Here is a 23903-nt window from a genome sequence, read left to right as displayed (position 1 = left end):
ACATACTCTTTAGGGAGTGGCTGAAAGCTCTTTGAAATATGAAAGATGATTCTGGTGTGCATTTACGTTGGCCATACACATGGACAGCTTTCAAAGGAACAGGAAATTTTATACTGTTGCATTCTTTGTGTCTATGGATACATATGTTTTGATATGCAAGTGCACTTGTCAAAGGGTGGGAATCAACAACCGCTGCATATGGTTTTCCTCAGGGAATGTTGGAAAACATGTTAAAGATTTTCATTGTTCAAACCTGGACTTTTTTTAATGGAATGACACTGCATGTAAAGCCTGAGACTCATCTATAGTCATCTAAATAATGGAGTGCTCAGTATTTTCCAGTAGAGCCCCAAGAAAAGTCATACCACCAGTTCCAAATAACAGTGTAAACCAGTGTTTCACAATTAGACAAACAAATCATTTCAAAAGCGCTTCAGTCACTGACCTTAAAATCTGTGGTGTTGGGTGTTACCTGGAATCCTGTGTCATCATTAAACACAGAGACTCAGTATTTAACATCAACGCTGATATATTTCCACAGGAAGCTGAACTGTACGAATCACATCACTGTTTATATTATCTCTGTATACAACTAACCGCAAATATGGCAATAATGGTTCCATGTTTTGTTTCCTCACACGAGTCATCTGCAATGGAAGATCGACTCACTACTTGGCCTAAATGTGGGAACTTCTTAAGACTTACTGTAGATCCTACTCTCTCATAGGAACATTTTAGCGATCAACTCAATTTCAGTAGCATCAGTGGTCATTGCGAACACTCAGGCATTGATGCCTAAACACTATTCCTCCGACTTTGACTTTCTATCTCTGTATTACCGCATATATAAATAAAACGTGGCAAAAAGCCCAGGAAAATACATATTGTTCCAAAGCATTGCTCAGCAGCCTAAAAAAATAACAAATTCTGTAATCATTTATATATTCTCATGTTGTTCCAAACCCGTATGAATTTCCTTCTTCTGTTAAGCAAGAAAGGAAATATTTTGAAGAATGCTGGTAACCAAACAGCCATTGACTTTCATATTTCTTCCATACTTATGGAGTCTTTGGTCTCATTTTAAGATGTTTTTTCCCCCAAAATACTTAGGAGAAATAAAAATAGACACAAATGAGATAGCTGTTGACATACAGTGAGAGCACAGAGCTATAAACTAAATTTGGAAAATTTACCTTTAATGTAATATTTGATATTGCTTAAAGGGGTCATCGGATGCCCATTTTCCACAAGTTGATATGATTCTTTAGGGTGTAAATGAAAAGTCTCTAATGTACTTTGATTAAAAATTCTCAATGGTTTTGTAAAACAACACCCTTTTTAACATGTCAAAATCAGCTCTGCAAAAATCATCTCATTCTAAGGGGTTGTTCCTTTAAATGCAAATGAGCTCTGCTCACCCCGCCCCTCTCTACTCTCTGTGGAATGACGATCTTGTTTACTTTAGCCGCGTTTAGCAGCTAAACTTCCTAACTACCACGTTACAAGGAAAGGCAATCGCAAAGATGAAAAACATGAAAAAGTGAACTTTGCATTCGATGACCCCTTTAATGTTGAGATTTCTTGATGTCTTTAGGATTTGTCCAAATCTGAGCATAATTTGAGACTTTGTTAAGATTACTATTGAAATCCTGAAAGAGATACATGTGGGATTTCTCACATTTTATTGTCAGGAGATTTATAAAAGGCAAATTAAACCAAAAACAAAATTTCTATGATCACTTACTCACCCTCATGTTGCTCCAAACCTGTACTGCTTTATTTCATCTGCATAAAATAAAATAAAATAAAAAATAATTTTAGTGTATTAAAAAAAAAAAAAAAGCATTTATGAATTGATTTTTTCCCACCATCAACCTTTCCTTGGACCATTATACATGGATTTTTATGGTCTCAGATTAAATGATATACAATTCTAAAAAAATTTAAATGATAAAATTTTTAATCTCATTAATTACATGATGTGTCGATTAATTGATCTAATTAATCACAAAATAATTTGACTCCGAAAATACCCACAGAAGATTATTTAAAGCTATTTTTTTTTTTTTTTTGTTAAATGAGAAAGTAGACATTACAAATTGTCGCTTTACAAAAAAAAATATATATTTTATTTGATTCAACATTTTATTACAAACATTTAGGCTGCACTGGCCTAATGTAAACTATGAAACATAAAAGATTCATATAATGAAAGTAACCAAAACAGCTTTGTTACCAACAGTCTTTAAAATTAGGGTGATTTTTTTGGGTAAACTATCCCTTTGATGTTTATTATTATTATTATTATTATTATTATTATTATTATTATTATTATTAATGAAATGATACTGTAAATAAGAAACTAAATCTGCCAGCAGGTGGCAGTAAATGTCTTTTTGAGTCATTTATTCGTTCGATTCAATTCGTTTAAACGGCCGATTCATTCAGGTATGAAGTAAATGGCTCTCTCTATGAATAGGAATCTTTGAATCATTGATTCACACGATTCGTTCAAAACATGGAAAAAACAACGAAACACCGTGTTGCTCAGAGACGTTCAGCAATTCTGCTATAGCTTCTATGTTCTCTGTGCAACATGAGCAAATTGAGTGACCTATTTCTTTGCCCACAAGTGCTCTTACTGTCAATTTAGTCCGAATTACAAGAACAATCTATCCTTATTTGTGGAAAATTAGACGACAAGCTTGGTTTCCATACTCAGACCATAAGGATGTTTTTCATTTTCTATCAACAGAGGATGGAACACCGCAGGAATGACCACTTATAAACAACCAAGTAACGAGAGAATGATGAATTAGTACTTAATGAAATGTGGTTGATGGATTTTATTCTTATTTTGTCTTTCCATACTGTGAGAGATCTCGAAAAAGATCAAGAAAACAAGAAAAGACTCCATGTTCTCCACCAATCCCGCCGGCCAAATATTGTTTCACATCACACGTATCTGCCTGCCAAAATGAGGCGAGGGGAATTTCTGCAAGCACTCAGCATATCAGTCCTCACACTCACACACTGGTCCAATTAAAAATGAAAGAACAACACAAAAGGCCCGAAACACATTGTTCACTTTATAACTATTAAAACAGAGATTGGAGGCACAGCCAGTGCTTTCAGACTCACACAGGAGCTATACTTTTGTGTTTACCTCCGTCGTGACTCAGCGGCCAAACAAAACCCCATCAGCCCCTGATAATTTCCAAGTAGTAGGCTGGGGGTCAGTGATTCAGCTGATCAATGAATCAGATAAACCAGTAGCGCAGTCATACGTCTCGCCTCGGTGTACGTCTGGACTGCCGGAAGTGAGAATGAGCTGATGCTCCAGCTGTGGTTTTTCACAGAAAGTGTTGCTTGAAATCGAGCTGCCTGTCACCACCAAAACTACTGTGTGGTTGAATGGAAAGCTGACGTCACATTTTGCTAGTAAAATAATGACCTTATTAGGCTAAAGTTAGTTTAGGCTTTGTTCACAGTGCAAAAAATGTACTGGCTGTCCATACTCACATTTTGCACAAGATGAAATAAGATCCATGATCCATTTGTTCAGATAGTGTAGTCAATATTGAGTATGTCGGAGTCAGAGGTTAAACTGGGAGTTGTTATGTGAGGGGGCTTTTGTGGTTTCAGGCTTTTGAGGGGTGCATATGCGTATGCAAAGCGTACTAAATCTTATATCAACTAACAAACTGTAAAATATAACAAGTTGAGAGAGCCCTCTAGATTCTAGATGCTGGCAGTGTGCAAAGCTACATCTGTCTACAGGGTTTTTACAATCAAATGTAAGACTTTTTAAGACCTTTTTTAAGACCTGCAAAAATTGAATTAAAAATTAATTAAATTAAAAAATAAAAATGAATACCATATGAGCAGAGTAGGGCGATGTCTATGGTAACATTAAACTGTAAAATGACTGTAAAAACATGGATTTAATTACAGTTGAGATACACAAAAACAATATATATATATATATATATATCTAAACTGATAAATTCACCCAGAAGCATAAGGGGGGGGGGCGCTGCGCTTTAACCGCTGGTCGGAGTAATGGTATGTGCACACCAAAAGGGAAGTGAATACTCACATCACATTAATCACTCTAGATTACTTACAGGATGCTTTTCGTGTCATTCACGTGAACAAAAAAAAAACAGACTTGTCAATAAGCTCTTTACTGATTGGCTTGCGTCATTGTCATGCAAATTTTCCGCTCGAGTTGAAATTTTTTTAACTACGTGGAATACGCGACTGAGGCACGGTTGTGGTAATTGCATCACCCAATTTGCATCGTATGCATCGCCTGGTGCAAATTTGCGTCTATTTCCGTCTTTGCAAATACGCGATTTAGGCATGTATCACGTGTTTGCGCCAGTCGTGTCAGCCAATTCATGTCATTCACGTTGCCCTGCATTCATGTAATTTGTGTCTTTGCAATGACTTTGTGTGTAATCTACTTGTGCGAATAATTACGTTTTTAGCGTGCACGCACCATAAGTCAGCATTAATGAGGAAAACAACATCATAATGGTGTGTGCACACCAAATGTGAAGTGAATATCTGCATTGCATTACTTGCTCAAGTTTATTCACGTGAATAAAAACAAAAACTATTTAAATAAATAAATAATTCTGATACAGCCAGATATGTCAATAAGCTCTTCACTGATTGGCTTGCACAACAATGTATCGTATGAATTTTCCACGCGAGCTGAAATTTTTGAAATTGCAAGGAAAACATGATTGAGGTGTATATCGCGCATTCACAACAATCGCTTCTCCCAGTTCACTGCATTCACAGTGCCTGGGTCTATTCACGTCTTTGCATTCACTTTGTATGTAATCAATTCACACCAAAGGACTGTTTCGTCAACTAAACTCTCTTAAAACACACTTTTCTCATTCTTACTCGTCTGTTTGGTTACACTTCATTTCAATACTCCACTTTAACTAACTCATTGGTTTATTAGTAGACTGTTAGATTAGGGTTAGTAGAAGTTGAAACACTCAAAAAGTTACTTATAGTCAGTGGATTTTCTGTTGGGGAACCATCAAAATAAAGTGTTATAAGGCACTAATGACTTTACATGTAGTTGCAGATTTACTTACAGTTAGCAGAATTTCTAAAGTGGATCAAAATGAAGTCTTACCGTCTGTTTAATTTAATTTAGACTATGTTTGACAGTGTATAAGTACATCACAGGATCGTTTTTACATTTTCAATTATTTTTGAAAAATCATGAAAATTCCCATCACATTTCAAATGATATATTCTGTTTAATAACATCCTGTGATGGAAATGAAACATTTTTAGAATAAAATCACTGACTCCTTTGTCTTGCTGAGGCTAATTTTACAACAGTTTGGACATTAAAGCTGAAGAAACATCCACGTGTCACTTCTTCATTCACATGCTACATGACTGAATTAATTTAGGACACTGGTATAGCCACAACATGTCCCGAATGACAAAGAACTACTTGAAATCTGATCTGACCATTGACTAAGACACATTTACAAACATCTGACTTTAATTTCAAACCACCTAGGAGTGTGGGTTGGAATGGATTTGCATAAATTGATTTTCATGCATTTCATTTTTTGTGTGTGTTTGTCTTTTTAGACTAACAGAAACTAAATGGACTGAAGTAGCATATTGTATAATGTATTGTATTATATATTAAGTATTTGTTTAAAATTGTGGATTTTAAAGTTTTGCCATTCGGGCCCGAGAGGTAATAAAAGGACAGTCATCTGGGTCCTAAAAGGCATGACGCATGCAACATCACAAACAGCATTTGTAATGACGATGTATGCAGCAGAATTATGAGTGCCACACCCGCATACGTGCTGTCTAGCAGATCCACCACCCTTTTCCAATCACAGTCTTGTCTACACATCCACACCCTGTCCCTTTTATTACCCCTCCAGTCGTTCTGAGACTATGTCTTTGAATCCACTTTGAAAGCACCAGAACTGCTAGGGAAGTTTCCCATCTAGACGAACTTTATCTTATTCCCCACATATTGCGTGTATGAAGGAAGCCTACACTCCCAGAGCCGGCAGAGAAGCAGCTGTTTCTGATCCCTGAATATCCAGACTGCACAATTGGAACTGATACCATCGTACTTCTTCATGTCAATATCCCAAATATGTTCCTTTCCAGCTTGGCTTTTTTAAAAAAAAAGTTAATGATTGCACAGGCACCGATGTGGAACTTCTGGGCCGATATCACTTTATTTTTACTTTTTATTTTCCATTATTCTATTAAAATGGAGCGACTAGGTGAACAAAAGCTGCTTTCACACAGCGATTCTGGAAAATACACGGATAATGTGTCCCGTGATTTGTCCCGGAATCTTTTGATTTTGGTTCATTCACACTGCTACTGATTTTCCAGAATCTGTACGTGGGTTCACACACAACCCGTAAAGATCCCGTAAAGACACGTGACATCTGGATGTGACCTGTAAAGCGACACATAACGTGTCTAATAATCTTCGCTTCAGCACGGATAGTGACGAGTATGGCTGAAACGATTCCTCGAGTAACTCGAAAACAAAACAAAAAAAAATCGTTGAGGCAAATTATTCTAAAAAAAAAATTATGAAGCAGTGATCAATACTCCCTTAATTAATTTGCATGAATTGCTAACAATTTAAATATTATATATTTATTTAAAATCTAATATATTTAATAAACCAGTTTTTAATATTAAAATGATGAAAAACTGGTTTAAATGAATGATTCAGTGACTCATAAATACTTCACTTGTTTCAATACTGGATGAATCAGTGGTTTTGAATGAATCTCTTGAATGAATGATTCAATGACAAATTAATTTATTAACATTCACTTGTTTTATGGTTGTACCATAGACATCAATGTTTATATCTGAACTGTAAACTTTCATCTGAGTATTTCTGTGATAATATGACTGACTGCAAGAGAGAAATAATACTTTGTGGTTGAAAAGACAATTTATGAAGCCATTTCTTACCTAAACACAGACCTATCATCAATTAGAAAAGAGATTGTGTGGATGTTTGAATTCGAGATTGTGATCTTTTAATGATTAATCATGCAGCTCTAGTAGCCACTGACTTGCATTTTATGAATCACTATGGACCATGATTTCAGCAAAAAACTTCTTGAAGAAAAAAGAAAACATCTACATCAAGGATGGCCTGAGGGTGAGTAAATTAACAGCAAATCTTCATTTCCAGGTGAACCATCCCTTTAAGGGCATGAGGACAAAACAGACAAGTTACAACTGTGAATGACCCCTAAGTCATATACAGATGTGAATATTTTGTATGAATTTGTGCATAATAAACTGCATGCAAGATAGGTCCTACAGGCATATATAACGCCACAGGAAAATACAAAAAAACATCACTGGCTGCAATTCCTATAAATATTAAACTTCAACTTCAACTGCAAGTTCTAAGTGTCAAATTTTAGCTCAGAATAACTTTTATTTGGCAAACAATTAACCGCACATGCTATGAGTTACAATTTGACCTCTCATTCAATGCGCCAACACACAGGTCCCATGAGACATTTAATTCAGAGCTGAATATGCTTCATTTAATCGACAACATTTCCTGCTAATAAATATAAACCTTAATTATTCAAACAGAAGTCTGTTTTTTTTCCCTTTGGCTCTGTATGTCATCAGAGCACATCTACTAAAACACTGGACAAAATCAATTACAAACCTACCAAAGACAACTGGTTCAGCAGATATACATAGTGCGTTATTAATAAAGATGTTTTTCAGCTAGGTTGGGTTGGTCCAACTTGAAAAGCTGCCGGTGAAGAAAGCCAGATTCGCATTAGACAAAGCTCCACATTTCAAAACACTCTGGGCTGTTGAGAATACAAATGTCTTCTCAGGTCAGGTGGGTTGTGGAGTGCTTGACGAATGACTGCATAGCGAACATACATTAATAAAGTCTTGTTTGCATATAAAACAACCGGAACACCCAAGAGGCTTAAATATACTGTTGCAATAAAGCATGGTAAAGCCTGAATATAAGGGGCTTGACGTACGTAATACATGCACTGTGCGAGTTACATTCCCACTTAGTTGAGGTTAGCTATTATGCAATGCTTTACAAAGCCATCGGAAATTATATTATATTATCAGTGATGGTTCGCAGATGCTTCTAGCATACAGAATCAGCCTAATGCATCTGATGTGATAACATTTTGGAGATGTTGGCTTGGTAGCTCTATCAAGTATAGCTCTAATCTTGAAAAAAGACACCTCAAAACACCTCTTCCCACAGTCAGAGTAAATATTACACACCAGAATACTTATCGTTTTCCACATTCACTTCCAAGGTTCAACTAAAGTCTACGACAGATGTTATGCTTAAACAGCAGAGCTGTGGATCTCGCCAAGGCCACGGCCTTCATCCGGAATGAGAGAGCCAAGGGTGGTTAGGGTGCAGAATGGTTTATTCCTTAAGAATAAATCAAAAAAAGCTAAAGACAACGTGAAACGGCTTTCACAACCTAATTTACTTCCTTAATGTAACTTGTTTCTCAATTAAGCATCTGGAAGCTTGTTTCTGCCACTGAATAAAAAAAAGGTAATTGCAACTTTTTAAATCTCACAACTGTGAATTTTTTTTCTCGCAAATGTGAGTTTTAGTTTTGCAATTCTGACATTTTTCTCAGAACTGTGATAAAAGCTAACTTTGTGTGTTACATCTTGTTTCTGCCACTGAATAAAAAATAAAAAGGTAATTGCGACTTCTCACAATTCTGACTTTTTTCTCAGAATTGCATGATAAAAACTCTTTGCGAGTTACAAATTCAGAAATGCATGATATACATTAACATTTGTGTGTTACATCTTGTTTCTGCCACTGAATAAAAAATAAAAAAGGTAATTGCAATGTTTTTTTCTTACAATTTCTGACTTTTTTTGCAATTGCATGTTACAAAGTCAGAATTGCATGATATAAACTCCCATTTGAGTGTTGTTTTTTTTCTTCCACTGGAAAAAAAAAAATAATAAAAAAGGTAATTACGATTTTTTCATCTCACATTTGTGACTTTTTGTTCCTCGTAACTATTAGTTTCTAGTTTGCCATTCTGAGTTTTTCTCATAATTGTAGGATGAAAACTCACAATTGGGAGCTACAAAATCAGAAATGCATGATAAAAACACACATTTGCATGTTAAAAAGTCAGAACTGTGTGATATTAACTCTCATTTGTGTGTTACCTCTTGTTTCTGCTACTGAATAAAAATTAAACAAGGTAATTGCAACTTTTTTCTTGCAATTGCAAGTTTCTATTTCAAAATTCTGACTTATTTTTCAGAATTGCACAATAAAAACAATTGTGCAATTGTGAGTTACAAAGTCAGAACTGAGTAACAAACTCTCAATTGTGCGTTACAGCTTGTTTCTGCAACTGATAAATAAAAGCAATTATGACCTCACAATTCTTACTTTTTTGTCAAAATTACATGATAAAACATACAATTGCATGTTACAAAGTCAGAATTGTGTGATGTAAACTTATTTCTGTTGAATCTTGTTTCTGCCACTGGATAAAAAGTAAAAAACGTAACTGCAACTTTTTCTCTGACTTTTTTTTTCTGAGAAATGAATGATAAAAACTTGCAAATGCATGCTACAAAGTCAGAACTGTGAGATATAAACTCTGAATTGTAATTACTTTTTTTTTTTAAACCTGTGGTGTAAGACATTAAGTGAGAAACAAAATTATTGGAAGGTGCTTGGAGGAGTTGAAATACAAAAGGGATTGGTGACATCAGAAATTATTTTATTCTGATTAAAGATTATGAAGACCCTGTATTTGGCCAACCAATGGCAGATGTGAGGAAACAATCAAGCATTGTAGCTCTGTAGTGTCTTCCAAACATTGCTTTTTCTGTTTGAGCACCCCAACCAGCATGATACATCTTGGTCATATCAGCTTGGATCTGTCTGACCAACCAATAGAATTTGGAAAACTTTTTGTATACCATCATTTTTAAAAAATCTCTCTGGTCATGCTAGTAGCATATAAATTACACACTGCACCTTGAATGATGACATTTGATTGACTCTTGATTAATGTATTCAGAAGTTTGGGCTATGTGCTTCCAAGTAAAGTATAGACTGATATACTAAGTATAGGCCACATGGGAGAATGCAGCATAATAAGCATGACAAATGCAATGGTTACGCAGATAGCGCGGGAATGTTTTGGCTCTCATTTCCCATCTTCGCACTTCTCCAACAGCAGAGACGCTAGGGCAATTGCCGTGAGCCTATCTGACCTCATGGCTTGGAGATTTTCCCCGTGGTCTCCAATGAAACTCACACAGGGAGGTAGAGTCGATTCCGGTTTCAGATAGCGCGCGGCCCAGACAGCCTGACCTACAGCCTCTCTCCAGCCCCAAATCCTGGAAGGGATAGACAGCAAGAGAAACATAGTGTGCGATAGAAAGTTTTGAATCCTGGAGACGCTCACATCTGGAGAAAGATTTACTCATGCAGTCCATCGCTTTCTCTAGGGTTGAAAATACATTTTCCCTGCTCCTTGCTCTCCCTGTTCTCCATTCACGTTTTAATGGGACGTCGTCTCCCTGCCGTGACGGTGAGGAATCATGTAACCCCCGTGTCACCAGACTCTCATCCCTCTCGCCGTTATGTGTCCCCTGATAAGAAGACAGAGGTGGAAGAAGGCCATCCATCACCTACTGGCGGCCCAAATCATCCAGACCATCCCGCCGCGAGACATTTAGTTAAAGTTAAAAAAACGTTCCTCAGACAAGACTTACAAAATGTAATTGCTACAATAACTTTGCTTAAGACTATGTGGGAATGCATGACTTGTAATGTTTGGAGAATTGTCATTGATATCTTAATCCCCTACTTTGTATATTCAACAAGTCAGTAAGTTCTGGGTGTTTATTGTCGTGCGATACAGAGTATTACACCATGTCATCGCAAGTCTGTTGCTGGCTGACGTGCTGCACTAAAGTAGTAACAGCTCTCCTGTCTCAGGTATGAGGCAGAGACTGCATTGGCTCATTTTAACAACCCTAATAAAAAGCCAGTCTCCACACAAACATTCAGCGCCTGAAGAAAGAGAAGTTTCTGCTCTCCGTTCTCTATGTGAATAACTAGATGAAATTCCAACCATTTCGGAAAACCAAAAACTGAAAAACGGAACCACCGTAGTCATTACAACAACTGATAATTTTGCCTTCCTCAGACCGCAAAAAAACATAACGTCAATTTCGCAAGCACCGTGTGAGAATTCAATGCGGTCATGATTTAATGGTATTACACAGCAGTGACTTCCAGATTTCCTCTTCTCTGTCGTCAGGACACGAGCCATGACTTTTATGATTTAACTCTTTAATTCTCTTCTCCAGCTGTCGACAGGTCTCAGTGTAAACCATGTGAAGGGGAAACCGTATTAACAACAACAACAACAACAACAACAACAATCGTATTTAGAATCATCCAGTCTAGATAGTTTTCAAGCAGTTAGGTATCAAACGGTATGAAATTTGTAGAAACGAAGAGTAGAAGATTTCCTCAACTACATTAATTCATTCATGGTATCATCAGCAAGATGATTTCAAGGATCCTTGGAGCCAATTGTCAATTATTTATTAATTGGAAGTCACTAAAAAACAAGAAAGACTAATATTTAAACATGTTATATTTAAGCATGAATCAATACTCAGCTCTGAATTCCAAAAAAAAAAAAAAACAGCAATTCTTGACTGCAATAAGCAAATTACACCACAAGAGGGACTCCTTAGAGTGATATGTTAAATGTAAAAAGGGCTACAAATGTGATACAGAGGAAAGAATACCCTAACCTGCTATCCAAATCAAGTTGCATTCAAAAACACACAAATGTGGCATAAAAATCAATAACAACTATAGTAACTAAACAATATTTACTAAAATTTTGCTGATTAATAAAACCCAATCACATAACTAGAACGAAGACAAACACACACACGCACACACACACACACACAACTAAAGACTAATAGACCCTTTGATTCATTACCATAACTACATAATATTTTTGCCCCAAAAGTTCTTATATTACAAAACCAAAAGCTGACTCTCTCAAGGCAGACTTTAGACACTGACTTCAGTCAGCATCATTGAGAAAGGGGGGTTCTCCTGAATCAGAACTTTGAGTAATCCTGATGTAGTACATCACCACATCTTTTATGGTAAACCGTCTACGTAACCCACGGCACATCATGACTCGTATGACTGCGGGATCCCTCATGCATGTTTTGGCTGATATGTAGACGAACGACCCACGGATGCCCTCGACTCAGCCTTTGATGATGTCACAACCCAGCTGGCTGTCTCACTGAGAATCCCAGACATCTGTCCTCGGCCAATTAAACAGGAAGTTAGCCTTCCGGGCACTTCCTGGTGAATCTGCGTGCAACATGTGTCGCAGCAGTAAAGGGAAGCGTGGAATATTTAACGCGCGCTGCTTCAAAAGTGACGTCAAGATGCTCTGGCTTCAAGAATAAGGGAACTGTTATGGGAAAAAAATGAAGTTCTCTGAAAATTATCAGTTGTAATCTCCAGTGAACCAGAATTGGCTAATACATTCATGATAAACTGCTATGCCACCGCAAAACTCTTAGGTATTACTAGAATAACTCGCTTTGACTATTTGTCACTTAATACAGCATTTAAAAAGAGCAAGACTCTGAAACTTGGACACTCTGCATTTAATCACTTGTCGTGTCTGTCAAGCAAATTCCACTACGTGCTTGGTAAACCCTGCTGAGGGAAAGTTGCTCTGCCCTACAAATAGAACAATTAGAAAAATAAATAAAAAGGAAACGTAAAGAGAGGGAGGGAGCAAGGAAGAGGGGAGGGAGGGAGGGAAGTATAATTACTGTGTAAGAGAGAGGAGAAGAAGTAGAAACAGAGAGACAGGGGAGCAACAGCCAGCGAGAGAGTCCAGCCCACTTCAACAAAACCATTCAACTCCTGCACAGTGAGCAGTCCCAGACCTCTTACGAGCGCACTGCTTCCCTGGGGCACATCCAGAAGCCGACTGCCCATCCCATACAAACTTCCCAAGGACCTGGAGAGGGACAGAACTACTCCTGCTTTCCGACCAGCATCTCTTCTCGCAACTTACCAGCAAGGATTACACTTTTCGTCACTTTTTCCCTCTAGTAGTTTAGCTCTTACTTTTTTGCTCCCCTCAAATCTTTGAGCTCATCCACAGGCAGACAGACTTTACTCCCAGCTCTCGGCGACCGGACGGATTCTTCTCTTACTTTGAAAGAAACTTTTAAAGTAAGTTTATCATTTTGCAAACTCCCTCCGACTGTCTTCGGCGACTGACACCTCTTTTTAAGGATGTCCCCTCTCCCTGTTTTGAGCGGGATCTTCCTGCTGCTCATCCAGACTTGCTCCCTCAGTGCCATGGTCACCAAAGGGAGCCTGACAACGTCCGAACAGGCAGCCACGGACTGTCCGTCCTGTGCGCTGGCACGGCTTCGAAAAGGTGAGGACGAGGGAGCCCAGCAAGACGTGGTCGAGGCAGTGAAGAGACACATACTTAACATGCTGCACCTGCAAGAGCGCCCTAACATCACACACCCGGTGCCTCGAGCTGCGCTCCTCAATGCCATTCGCAAGGTACACGTGGGACGGGTGGCCAAGGACGGCAGTGTCCTGATTGAGGACGAGGCCAGCAGCCGTCTGGACACCGAACAGGCAGAACAGACGGAGATCATCACATTCGCTGAAGCCGGTGAGTCCAAACTTCTCACAAATGTCTAGAGAGTGATCTTAGTCCTTAAATACTTTCAAGTAAATTGTTCGGTCTTCCCTCGCGGGATGAAACCGGAGAAGTGGGTTTATAAAGCAGTTCAACTTAACTCTGAAGAGTTCAGGGAAACCTGTTGCCACTGCACAAAGTCAGAGCAGTTAGAAATACGCTGCGGCAATTCACTCCCCCTCTCGAGCAAACCTCCTGCTGTTTTAGAGAATCAGTAATTATCTGCGAGGGCCCCCCAGGCTTCTAGCCGTAAGCTCTGCACAGGAGCACTTCCTTGGGGACTGACAGCCTCCTGTGTAGCTTCCCTATGTGACTGAAGAGAGTTAAAAAAAAATCATATCGCATAGGAATAAAAAAGCACTTCTCTGTATTATAGGAGGGAAAAGAAGGCTGTTCAGTTACTGCCTTTGTGTCGGGTTTCAAAGACAGTTAAAAGAGCATTGTCGGCAGCAGCGAGAGCTGTTCAAAGGTGCTGTCAAGCCCATGATGTGAGGAGAGATTGGGTTCTTCTCTGAGTCATGCAGCTCAAACGGGTCATGAGTGACACAGCCGCGGCGTGCTGCAGGAGCTCTCAACAGATGTGTCAGACGTAAAAAGCAGCAAACAGAGCAATTGGATTGCTTGTCTGAAAGATGAATGTTTCATGATTTTAGGGAGCTGAGACTGTAACACTGCGGCCTTGTGGAGAGAATGATTATTTAAAATGACATTATAGGTATAAAAATGAATTATGCATTTTTGAAATGGAATAATAAGCATACAAGAGACGTGACGTAAATTAGAGTAAGAAATAAACCTTTTAAGACAAGATGTCACATAAAATAATCCACTCACTCAAACTCTTAAAATATACAAAAATATGCTGGGTTACCCACACGTTTTTTCCCCTCTGAGTCATTCATGACTACTGCAAATGTGTTTTTTAAAATCATTTCATAAAGACTGCATTCACAAAGAGAATTTAGATATTTTAGAGTGAAACACAACTAGAAAATTCTAAGTTCAGTCATGTTTTAAGATCTTTCTTAGCACATCTGGACCTTAAAATGCACTGATATTCCCAGGTTTTTCATGACCGTGAGAACCCTGTTTATGAGAACCATTCCTTGATAATGTTTTGGTGCCAGACTACAGCTTGTCACATTACAAAACAAATTCAGCTCATGCTTAAGGGATGACAAAAACCTAGTTATGAGACACAGAGCGAAGTCTGTTAACAATCAAATCTATATCAAACTTTTATCACGTAGACAAAGTTATTTCATTTTCTCAATGTCTGACACATCTACTGAGTATTTGATGTACTGACTGGGGGAAGATGGACTGAAGATCAGGATTACAAGCTCACATTTGCAAAAAGTCACATTTCTGACCATTAGTGGCACAAACTAAACACATGGACACACCATAGATCAGTTTCTCTGGGCAAAAATCAGACTTTTCAATTATATGTTAGGCTCCATCAATCATCTTTGACATTTCAAACACACTAAAGCAACCCACATAAGTAAATATAGAGCTTACCACATACTTCTCATCATAAAAGCGAATTAAACTAAATACAAAACTGCGAATAGAACAAAATAAGTCATTTGGATGTCTCATTGTTATGATAAACAGTGGGTGGAGTGTTTATTAAACTTATGAGAATATGCAACTTATGCAATACATTCGTCAGGCTATAATTGCGCATCTATTGTGCCTCGTGAAGATTCCCGCGCGAATTCCATTGTCGAGTCTGACGTGAAAATCCACGTTCAGCTGCTTCTGAGCTGTTTCCAAAAGTATTCAAAATACAGCTGTTCTCCAAGTTCACCACAAGGGGGAATGCAATAAAGCTTGCTTTCGCAAAAATATAAATAACACAAACATTTTGCGGACTTTTATTGAGGCTGCTAGTGGGCTCCATCCCACTACTGGTGTTCAAGCATCATTTAGTCTGCAGTGTGGCACCAGGTAATATTTTTTGGCTTTGGCATCACAAGCAGAGACATAATTAGATTGATTTTCTAAATACTGTAATGCATACAGTAGTTATGCATGGTGCTTTTTTAATACTGGTTTGATTTTTAAGACACATGTTGCAGCACTACATCACTGTAATGTTGTGTTAAGTGGGTTGTTTAGACAACTGTAATTATGTGTATGATGTAAGTCTCAGACTTGTGCATACACTGTCTGGAATCTTGTCCAAAAATCTGCTCGCCACACATACAGGTAGACATATACATATCTTATAAATCTATTAAGTATTGACCTGGTGACTGATCATATGTGACCCCCCGACCACAAAACCAGTCAGAAGAGTCAATTTTTGGAAATTCAGATGTATACATCATCTGAAGCTTTTCATTGATGTATGGTTTGTTATAATAGGACAATATTTACAACTATTTGAAAATCTGTAATCTATCAAAAAAAAATTAAATAAATAAATAAATAAATATAAATCGCCTTTAAAGTTGGCTATTGCTACAAATACACTCATGCTACTTACAGTAAGACTGATTTTGTGGTCCAGGGTCACATATAGGATAATATTTTTTAATAATAATAAGCTTCTTCCTCTTAAGGTTAAATAGAATTAATGTTGTAATTTTCTTGGTAGTTCATAGCTCTCAATTTTCTTTGTACATGGCTGTTGCCCTCTTAAGTTACGTGCTGATTAGGTTCAGAAACCACCTTGATGAAGACATCAATTGGCAGACACAAGGACTGCTGAACCTGAGGCACACTGCATTTATTGTAGGACATACTTGTTTAAACCATTATCTCTAATATACAGCATTCTGGCTGAATGAGCTCTACATGGTAAGACTGATTACACTCAATTTAAGTGTGTAGCCTGAAGGCATGTGCAATCAGTGCTTGTGTATGTTAGCATGACTTCAAATAATGAATAACTTCAGTCTGCAGACTTTCAGGCAGTAGCAGAGGGTAAAAATGATCAGCATTTAAAGTAATAAAAAGACTAACAAATGCTTTTTTAAAGCAACCATATCTAAAGAATTTATTCTTGTCACTATTACTGCTAAAGCCTGAGAGTGCACCAGAGGTCATTCATAAAATTTGGCTTAACTTGCTGCAAAAGTTTCTTTTCCATCAAAAGTTGCAAAACCAAACCAAAGATAATGATTTAACAAACAGTACGCACAATGTTCACTATTCCTTGTCATTAAATTCCACTAAAACCATGTGCAGAATCTTCAAACAGAAGGCACGTTGATGATATCACTATGGATGCGGTGAATGTGTGTGGGCGTTCAGCGTTCGGCCTTTGTGATGTCATTCAGGCGTGCAGGTTGCATATGCAAAGCTTGACATGTTCTGAAACAATGACTCAATATTTACTTTGTTTCCTCGTTTTGATCTCCTCCTACTCTATAGTAATTTATAGCAAAGTAATTTATCATAGGGAAAGCCCTATAATCACTCCCTCCAGTAATAGTTACAGCAAAGGAAAGATAATGTCCCAATTGTTCATGCGCAAGCAGTTATGTTTGCTAGATCAAATACTGATTCATTTGCAGAAAAGAGAAGCTGACTTGCTTCTTAAATAATTCGAAGAATCACTATTTTGAAAGCAACTGAAATAAAGTAGGCTAATTCCGTAGTATCTTTGTCTTATTTTGAGACTGCGCTGCCAGCTTGCCAAACCTTGCATATTACAAAGCCGCAAAGCATCTCCTTTAAACACAATCCAGATTTGAGGACCACAATAGAAAGCCTCCTTGTTAGCCGAGGATCCCTTAGCATTAGTGTGGTCAAAAAGGTTTCTCAGGTTGCAGGATACGTCGCTGCTCGTGACATTTTGTAATATGCTACTTAAAGCTTTCTTGGCTTCAGGGTACAGTACTGTAGTGAAGAAGGGATGCAGCAGCATCATGCCAGCTATGCTCATTTATTACTTTGACAGCTGATGCATCATCCAAACCTGTTCGTGAGAGTGGGTTATTACTTGCAGATGTGGGCTTGGTAGAAGAGCAGCGAGCATCTCAAACCTACATCCAGCCTTGAGTCCTGAAAAATCGATCAGATAAATAAGTAAAATATGAATTGCGATCATCTGTATAGGTTGTCCTCCGTGCTTTGTTAAGCCGCAGTCTTGAAAGGGTCCGTCCTTCAGTTATTCAGCATGGCCTTGAGCCATGCTCTGCGGATTCTTACCAAAGGTTAGTAGGGGGGAGGCAGCAGTAACTCTCCTCGTTACCCTCCTGGTTCCCTGGGAGCTGCGCTGGCCTGCAGGGGCTGGCTGAGCCTGGTGATTCTTCGCCACTGGATGGGGTGTCTGACTTAGATGGGGGCAGTAAATCAGGTCCGCTGTTGGTGCCTGAAATGCCTGTGGGTGATGAGGACCAGATAAAGAGGGAAGAAGGCCGTTTGGGGAAGAGCATAACAAGCGTGCTTGGCCTTTACGGCACAAGGTGTGGTATCGTGAAACAGCTCGCCGGTGTTAGTGACACTCGCCAGAGAATGTATACAAGACTCTACAGTGTTATGGTTGGGAAATAAGCTTTAATTGCACTTTTTGTTTGTTTGCTTCTCATGCTGGGATGTAGAAAAGGCCGTGCATGCAGTTGCAGCAACATGCTGTACACTGAAAGGAATTCTAGTGGTTTTCTGGTCTGTTTAGTGACATTATAATGTCAAAGGATGTTTTATGATTACAGCGTAGGTCTCTGTTGTATATTTTCTCTTGGAATACCTCAGCTGCGTTCATTTTTATTCTGTTTAGTATCTGATTTGGATCTGCTTTATAGTAGCAAGCGATAGTTATCTAGATGATAACTGATTGTTGTTTGAAATATGCGAATATCACGTGATACCACAGCTCACAGTACGCTCTAGCACAAGAGTTTAGTCTGTGAAATCCATCCTCGCTGCTGACGGGACTGTGTTTGAAATATGTTGCATAACAGGCGAGGAACTCAAATCATTCACTCCCACACGCCATTAAAAGAGTCACATTTCCACCCTCAGCCTTTTATTTCTAATTTAATATCTTGTTGGGTCAAAGAAGAAAATCGGTCAAGGATCTTTCATTCCTGAAGGGATCCAGGAAGTGTTCTCATGTTAGCACCTAGTGTCTTTCCCTTCTGGTGTTTAATGTGAGTACTAGCCAAGTTATGGTATATGAATGAATGCTACGTTCCACTTGATCCATTAAGCACCTGTTAGCGCTATGCTCTTTGAACTGGCATGTGTGATCTGCCTGGAAACCCTGTTGCCTTTAATCAGCATTGTCAACAAATTAGCCAAAGATAAATAGCGCATTCTATAACAGTTATCCAGGAAGAGTACAAACAAACGCCATCCAAAGAGGCGTGTTTCAACAACCTTTCAGGTTGCGGACTGCAAAAGCATTCTTTGAGCTTCAAGCACTGGGGCATTGCGAGCCATACAATATGACAGGAGGCCAACAAGGAGATGAAAGAGGCTGATTCCCCCTAAGGTAAACCAGATAGAAAAGGGGATTATAGAACACATTAACTAAAGCCATGTTTAAAGAGGAGTGGACATCCCCCTGCCCCCCCCCCCCCCCCCACAAACACACTTAAGTTCCCAGGTGATTCTATACTTCAGCCACCCGACCCTTTTGAAGACATGGAAAGGGGGAGGGGAGGAATGTGTAAATGTTATTCTCCATCTTTGTGTGCAGGACAGCTGTGCAAACTCTGCCCTTGCGGTTAAATTGGTGTTTATTGTTGAGGGATTACCGCGTGGCTCTTTAGTCTTTCTCTTCAAATTTCAAAATTTCTCTTTGCACTCCAGCAAATATATTCAGAAGCATGCAGAGTTGCAAAGCTCCAGTGGTGAGCTTTCTTCTTCGGGCCTGGGCCTCTGCTCTGACGGGGCAGTTGGAGGGGTTTACCCAGCTTAGCGAATGCTAACGATACCCGATTCTTTCACCGGGTGCAGATTAAAAGGGACACAATGCGTTAGCCACTACTGGAAAAAAAGCCCATTATTTTTAGACCGCATTTGTGAAGCTCGCCAGTGTTTGGACAGATGGGTTTGGGCCAGGGATCCCTAAATACGCTCTCGCACACATACGCACTTGTAGCTTGATGCCATTGTCGTTACGTCGTAACCCTGTAGATTAGTATTTGAGCAATATTACCTGCTTAATTCTTGTTGCGAGAGTATAGCCGTGACACACAGGCTCGACAAACCTTCAACAAGGTGGCCAGTTTTACAAGAACTAAGTAAGCAACAGTCAACTAGACCAGCCAGAAATAATGTCCCAGCAAAGGTTTAGTGGCTTAAAAACGGGTTGAGTCAGTAAATGGAGAGGATTTGTTTAGAAGTACCCAAATGATCCGTGAACTGAGATTTTCCAGAGGCCTTGCCTCTGTCTATAACACGGTGGGAATCAAAGCCAAAGGGAGCAGTCTTTTACAATCCAGTGAGACAGCAAGCCACATGCCACATCACTGCTTCCAGCTGCACACTGTATACTGTCATGGCCATTATGTGTTACCCTACGTTCAGCAAAAACTTTGTTCCAGGCCAGCAGACTCTTAATTGCTCAGTTAACGACCAGGAGAGGTGATGAAGTTGGTTTAAAACCCTCAATTATTTCGATCCCAAGGTGGTGCAGGAAGAAGCAAGTGGGAGGGAGTGTTTGTTTGCGAGTGTGTGTGTGTAGGAACAGCTGATTCACTGATTTGACGTGCAGGAAAAGGATGCACGGCTGCATACATCTATGCCATTTATTAATAGTCGCACGAAACAGAAGGCGATTGTTTTGCGGGAACCTTGAAAAACTGGTCACTGTTGGCACAGAGTTCCAGTGATGCCACCACTCCCAGTGTCAGCTCTGATGTGGCTGGCACACCGTCTCCAAAGTCAAGCAGAGCCTCGGGCTAAAGTGAAATACAAGTACAATAACAAAAGATCAGCTCGTTTGACTAATCTCTGATGTTTCTTTCTCTTCCTGTCCCACAGGTGAGGCTCCGGGCATTGTCAACTTTCTCATCTCCAAGGAAGGCGGTGAGATGTCTCTAGTGGAGCAAGCCAACGTCTGGCTCTTTCTTCGACTGCCAAAGGGCAACCGCACCCGCGCTAACGTCACCATCCGGCTGCTCCTGCAGCAGGGTACGGGGGAGAAGGTTCTGGTAGAGAAGTCCGTGGACACGCGACGCAGCGGCTGGCACACGTTTCCCGTTTCGGACAGCGTGCAGGCGTTGTTGCAGCACGGGGGCAGCACGCTGAGCCTGCGCGTCTCGTGCCCGCTGTGCGCCGACGCCCGGGCCACGCCGGTGCTCGTGACTCCGGGAGGCGGCGAACGCGAGCAATCCCACCGGCCGTTCCTCATGGCCGTGGTGCGACAGATGGACGACCTGTCCCTGAGGAGACGTCGCAAAAGGGGCCTGGAGTGCGACGGCAAGGTGCGCGTCTGCTGCAAGCGGCAGTTTTACGTGAACTTCAAGGACATCGGCTGGAACGACTGGATCATCGCTCCCTCGGGGTATCATGCCAACTACTGCGAGGGCGACTGCCCCAGCCACGTGGCCAGCATCACCGGCAACTCGCTGTCCTTCCACTCCACGGTCATCAACCACTACCGCATGCGAGGGTACAGCCCGTTCACCAACATCAAGTCCTGTTGCGTGCCGACCCGCCTGCGGGCCATGTCCATGCTCTACTACAACGAGGAGCAGAAAATCGTCAAAAAGGACATCCAGAACATGATTGTAGAAGAATGCGGCTGCTCGTAAGGCCGCTGCCGGAAGAGGAAGGGTAGGAAGGGAGAGACAAGGTTGGGTGGTAGGGGCAAGAACTGCGGTCCCAAAACTAATGAAAAAGAAGAGATGTAGAGAGAGGAGAGGAGAGCTCCTCTATCTTTATCTCACTGCCTCAAGACAAACTCTCACGTAGACAGGCCTCTCTTTCTCTCGACCACTTGTGCGTGGTCATCTTAGAATCCAATGGGTATCACGTTCCAATGGGTATCTGTAACTCAGAGTAATCTCTGTGGCACTTTCAAAAGAGAAAAGAAATATAATATATTTTTGTTACAAAGCAAAGGGAGCAAGGTCAGAGAGTATTTATGCGGCCTATTTTGCAGCGCAGACGTGCACTGCGGGAAGAGAGATGACGTAGATGAGGTGCCTGAAAAAGAAAATCTCAAAACTATGCAACTTGTCAAGTATTATGATATATTTTTCATCAAGGTGTTGTTTTGTTTCTTAACTATTTACTTTTACAAACTAAAAAAAAAGTTGACGTCGGTTGACTTTTTATACCTTGTACGTGTGTTGTACGTATATATATGTTCGTCGTGTGTGTCCGTGTATAAAAGTGCGTGTACGTACAGTGTGCCTACGGGAGTATTCGTGTACGTTTGTGTGCATGTTTGTTCGTGTGTGTTGTTGAGAGATACTTGAAAGAAGTTTGACGGGCTGCTGGAACCAAACATTTCTCTATATATTATTATTCTAATTATTCTGACTATTGTTAATAATGTTATTGTTTTGGTTTCTGTACATTTTTTTGTTATCTTAAAAATGAGACGTTAAAATGTTTACAGTTTTGCACTATATCAACATTTCGATCAGCATAGCCACATATACAAATATGTTTATAGAGAAAGACTAGAAGCACTTCAGAACAGACGTACCTACACAGCATGAGTCTAACAAATGAGATTGTTCAAAATAAACAGGGAGGGGAAGGCCGAGATGACTAGCACTACATCAGAGGACCATGTATACACATGCATTTTACAAAATAGTGTTTTGGTTTTTTACTCAACACCAAAGAATTTAGGTTAGCGTCGCCTACCATATTAGGCTGTCTCCGAACGGTTGTTCTGAAGATACCAATATGTCTTTCAGAAGGTTGCTTTGTTCTCCCTACAAAGATGTCCAGGTTAGCAAACCGAAAGACCTTTAAAACCGTTTCTCAATCTCCCACCGCGGCTCACTCCTGTGTGTGCTTTTGCACTGCTGCACAGTCCATGCGCGACTGGCCATCTAAATGGTTAAAACAGCACTTAAACCAACCTTTTAGAGTTTCTTTTTAATTATGAATTGTTACAAAAGTGAATGTGCAGCATTGATATTTAATGACTTGTGTAATTGGGAGATGAATAACTATTTAGATATTTGCAATTTTTTCTCACCAAATATTAAAAGGATTCACAGTGATCCAAACAAAAAACAACAACAACAACAACAACAACAAAAAAACTGCTTTTGTTCTGCAGATGTTCATATTTCCGCTTCCCAACATGAAATATTTTACCACTGTGCAATGTTGAAAAAAAAAGAGAAAAGAATGAAGCAATTTGAGAAAAGAAAAGAAAAGAAAAGAAAAGAAAAGAAAAGAAAAGAAAAGAAAAGAAAAGAAAAGAACTTTAGTGTTACATTTTGGACTTTAAAAAGTTTACTTTTTTCATTATGTTCCTGATGGGAATGCGTACAAAATGTCATAAAAGAAAAACACTATTAAAATGGAAAAGAAAAATACAACTTCAGAAAAAAATATATATAAAAAAAGAAAGACATGTTGTATATGTTTTTGTTTGTTTTTGTTTGTTCGTTTGTTTGTTGTTATTAAAAAATAATTGACACTGAAATAAGTGGACTAAGAATAAAAAAATATATTTTTTATTCTGTATATATGGAAATCAAGATACCAATATGTTGCATTGCTTTGTTGTACAAATCAAAAATTGTGCTTGTGGCTATTTTTTTTAATCTAATTTATTCTACAGTATTTTGTCCTTTGCTTCACCATTAAAGTTAAAAGGTTGTACACCACAACATGAGAAAAGTGTCGGTTGTGATTTCTTGCACAAAACACACATGCACATAAACACATTTAATTTCAAGACACATAAAATTCTGCAGAAATTATAAGGTATGTGTAAAGTAAAACAGCACTGACAAAGCACAAGCCCTACAATATTACAGGCCTTGATGATCAAGGAACAATTTACATGACCAAATATGTACACAGTAATAAAAAAGGGCCCATATCTTCTCCATATTTCAAAACTAATCCCCACCTCAGAAACGTCCAAAAACCACCTAAGAGAAAAAAGGACGACCGTTTAAATTATGA

General features: G+C 39.2%; 1 protein-coding gene across 1 annotated transcript; it reads left to right on the top strand.

The window, feature by feature from the left end:
- Positions 1-12975: 12975 nt before the first annotated feature.
- inhbaa (inhibin subunit beta Aa) lies at positions 12976-23586 on the top strand. Its single transcript, XM_051097783.1, has 2 exons — positions 12976-13805; positions 20781-23586. Exons 1-2 carry the CDS (start codon positions 13409-13411, stop codon positions 21551-21553), a joined length of 1170 nt encoding a protein of 389 aa, XP_050953740.1. The 5' UTR covers positions 12976-13408; the 3' UTR covers positions 21554-23586.
- Positions 23587-23903: the final 317 nt, after the last annotated feature.

The sequence above is a fragment of the Labeo rohita genome, chromosome 24, assembly GCF_022985175.1.
Source record: "Labeo rohita strain BAU-BD-2019 chromosome 24, IGBB_LRoh.1.0, whole genome shotgun sequence".
Classification (NCBI taxonomy): domain Eukaryota; kingdom Metazoa; phylum Chordata; class Actinopteri; order Cypriniformes; family Cyprinidae; genus Labeo; species Labeo rohita.
The sequence above is the reverse complement of the archived record's forward strand: the minus strand, read 5'-3'. Positions and strand labels throughout refer to the sequence as shown.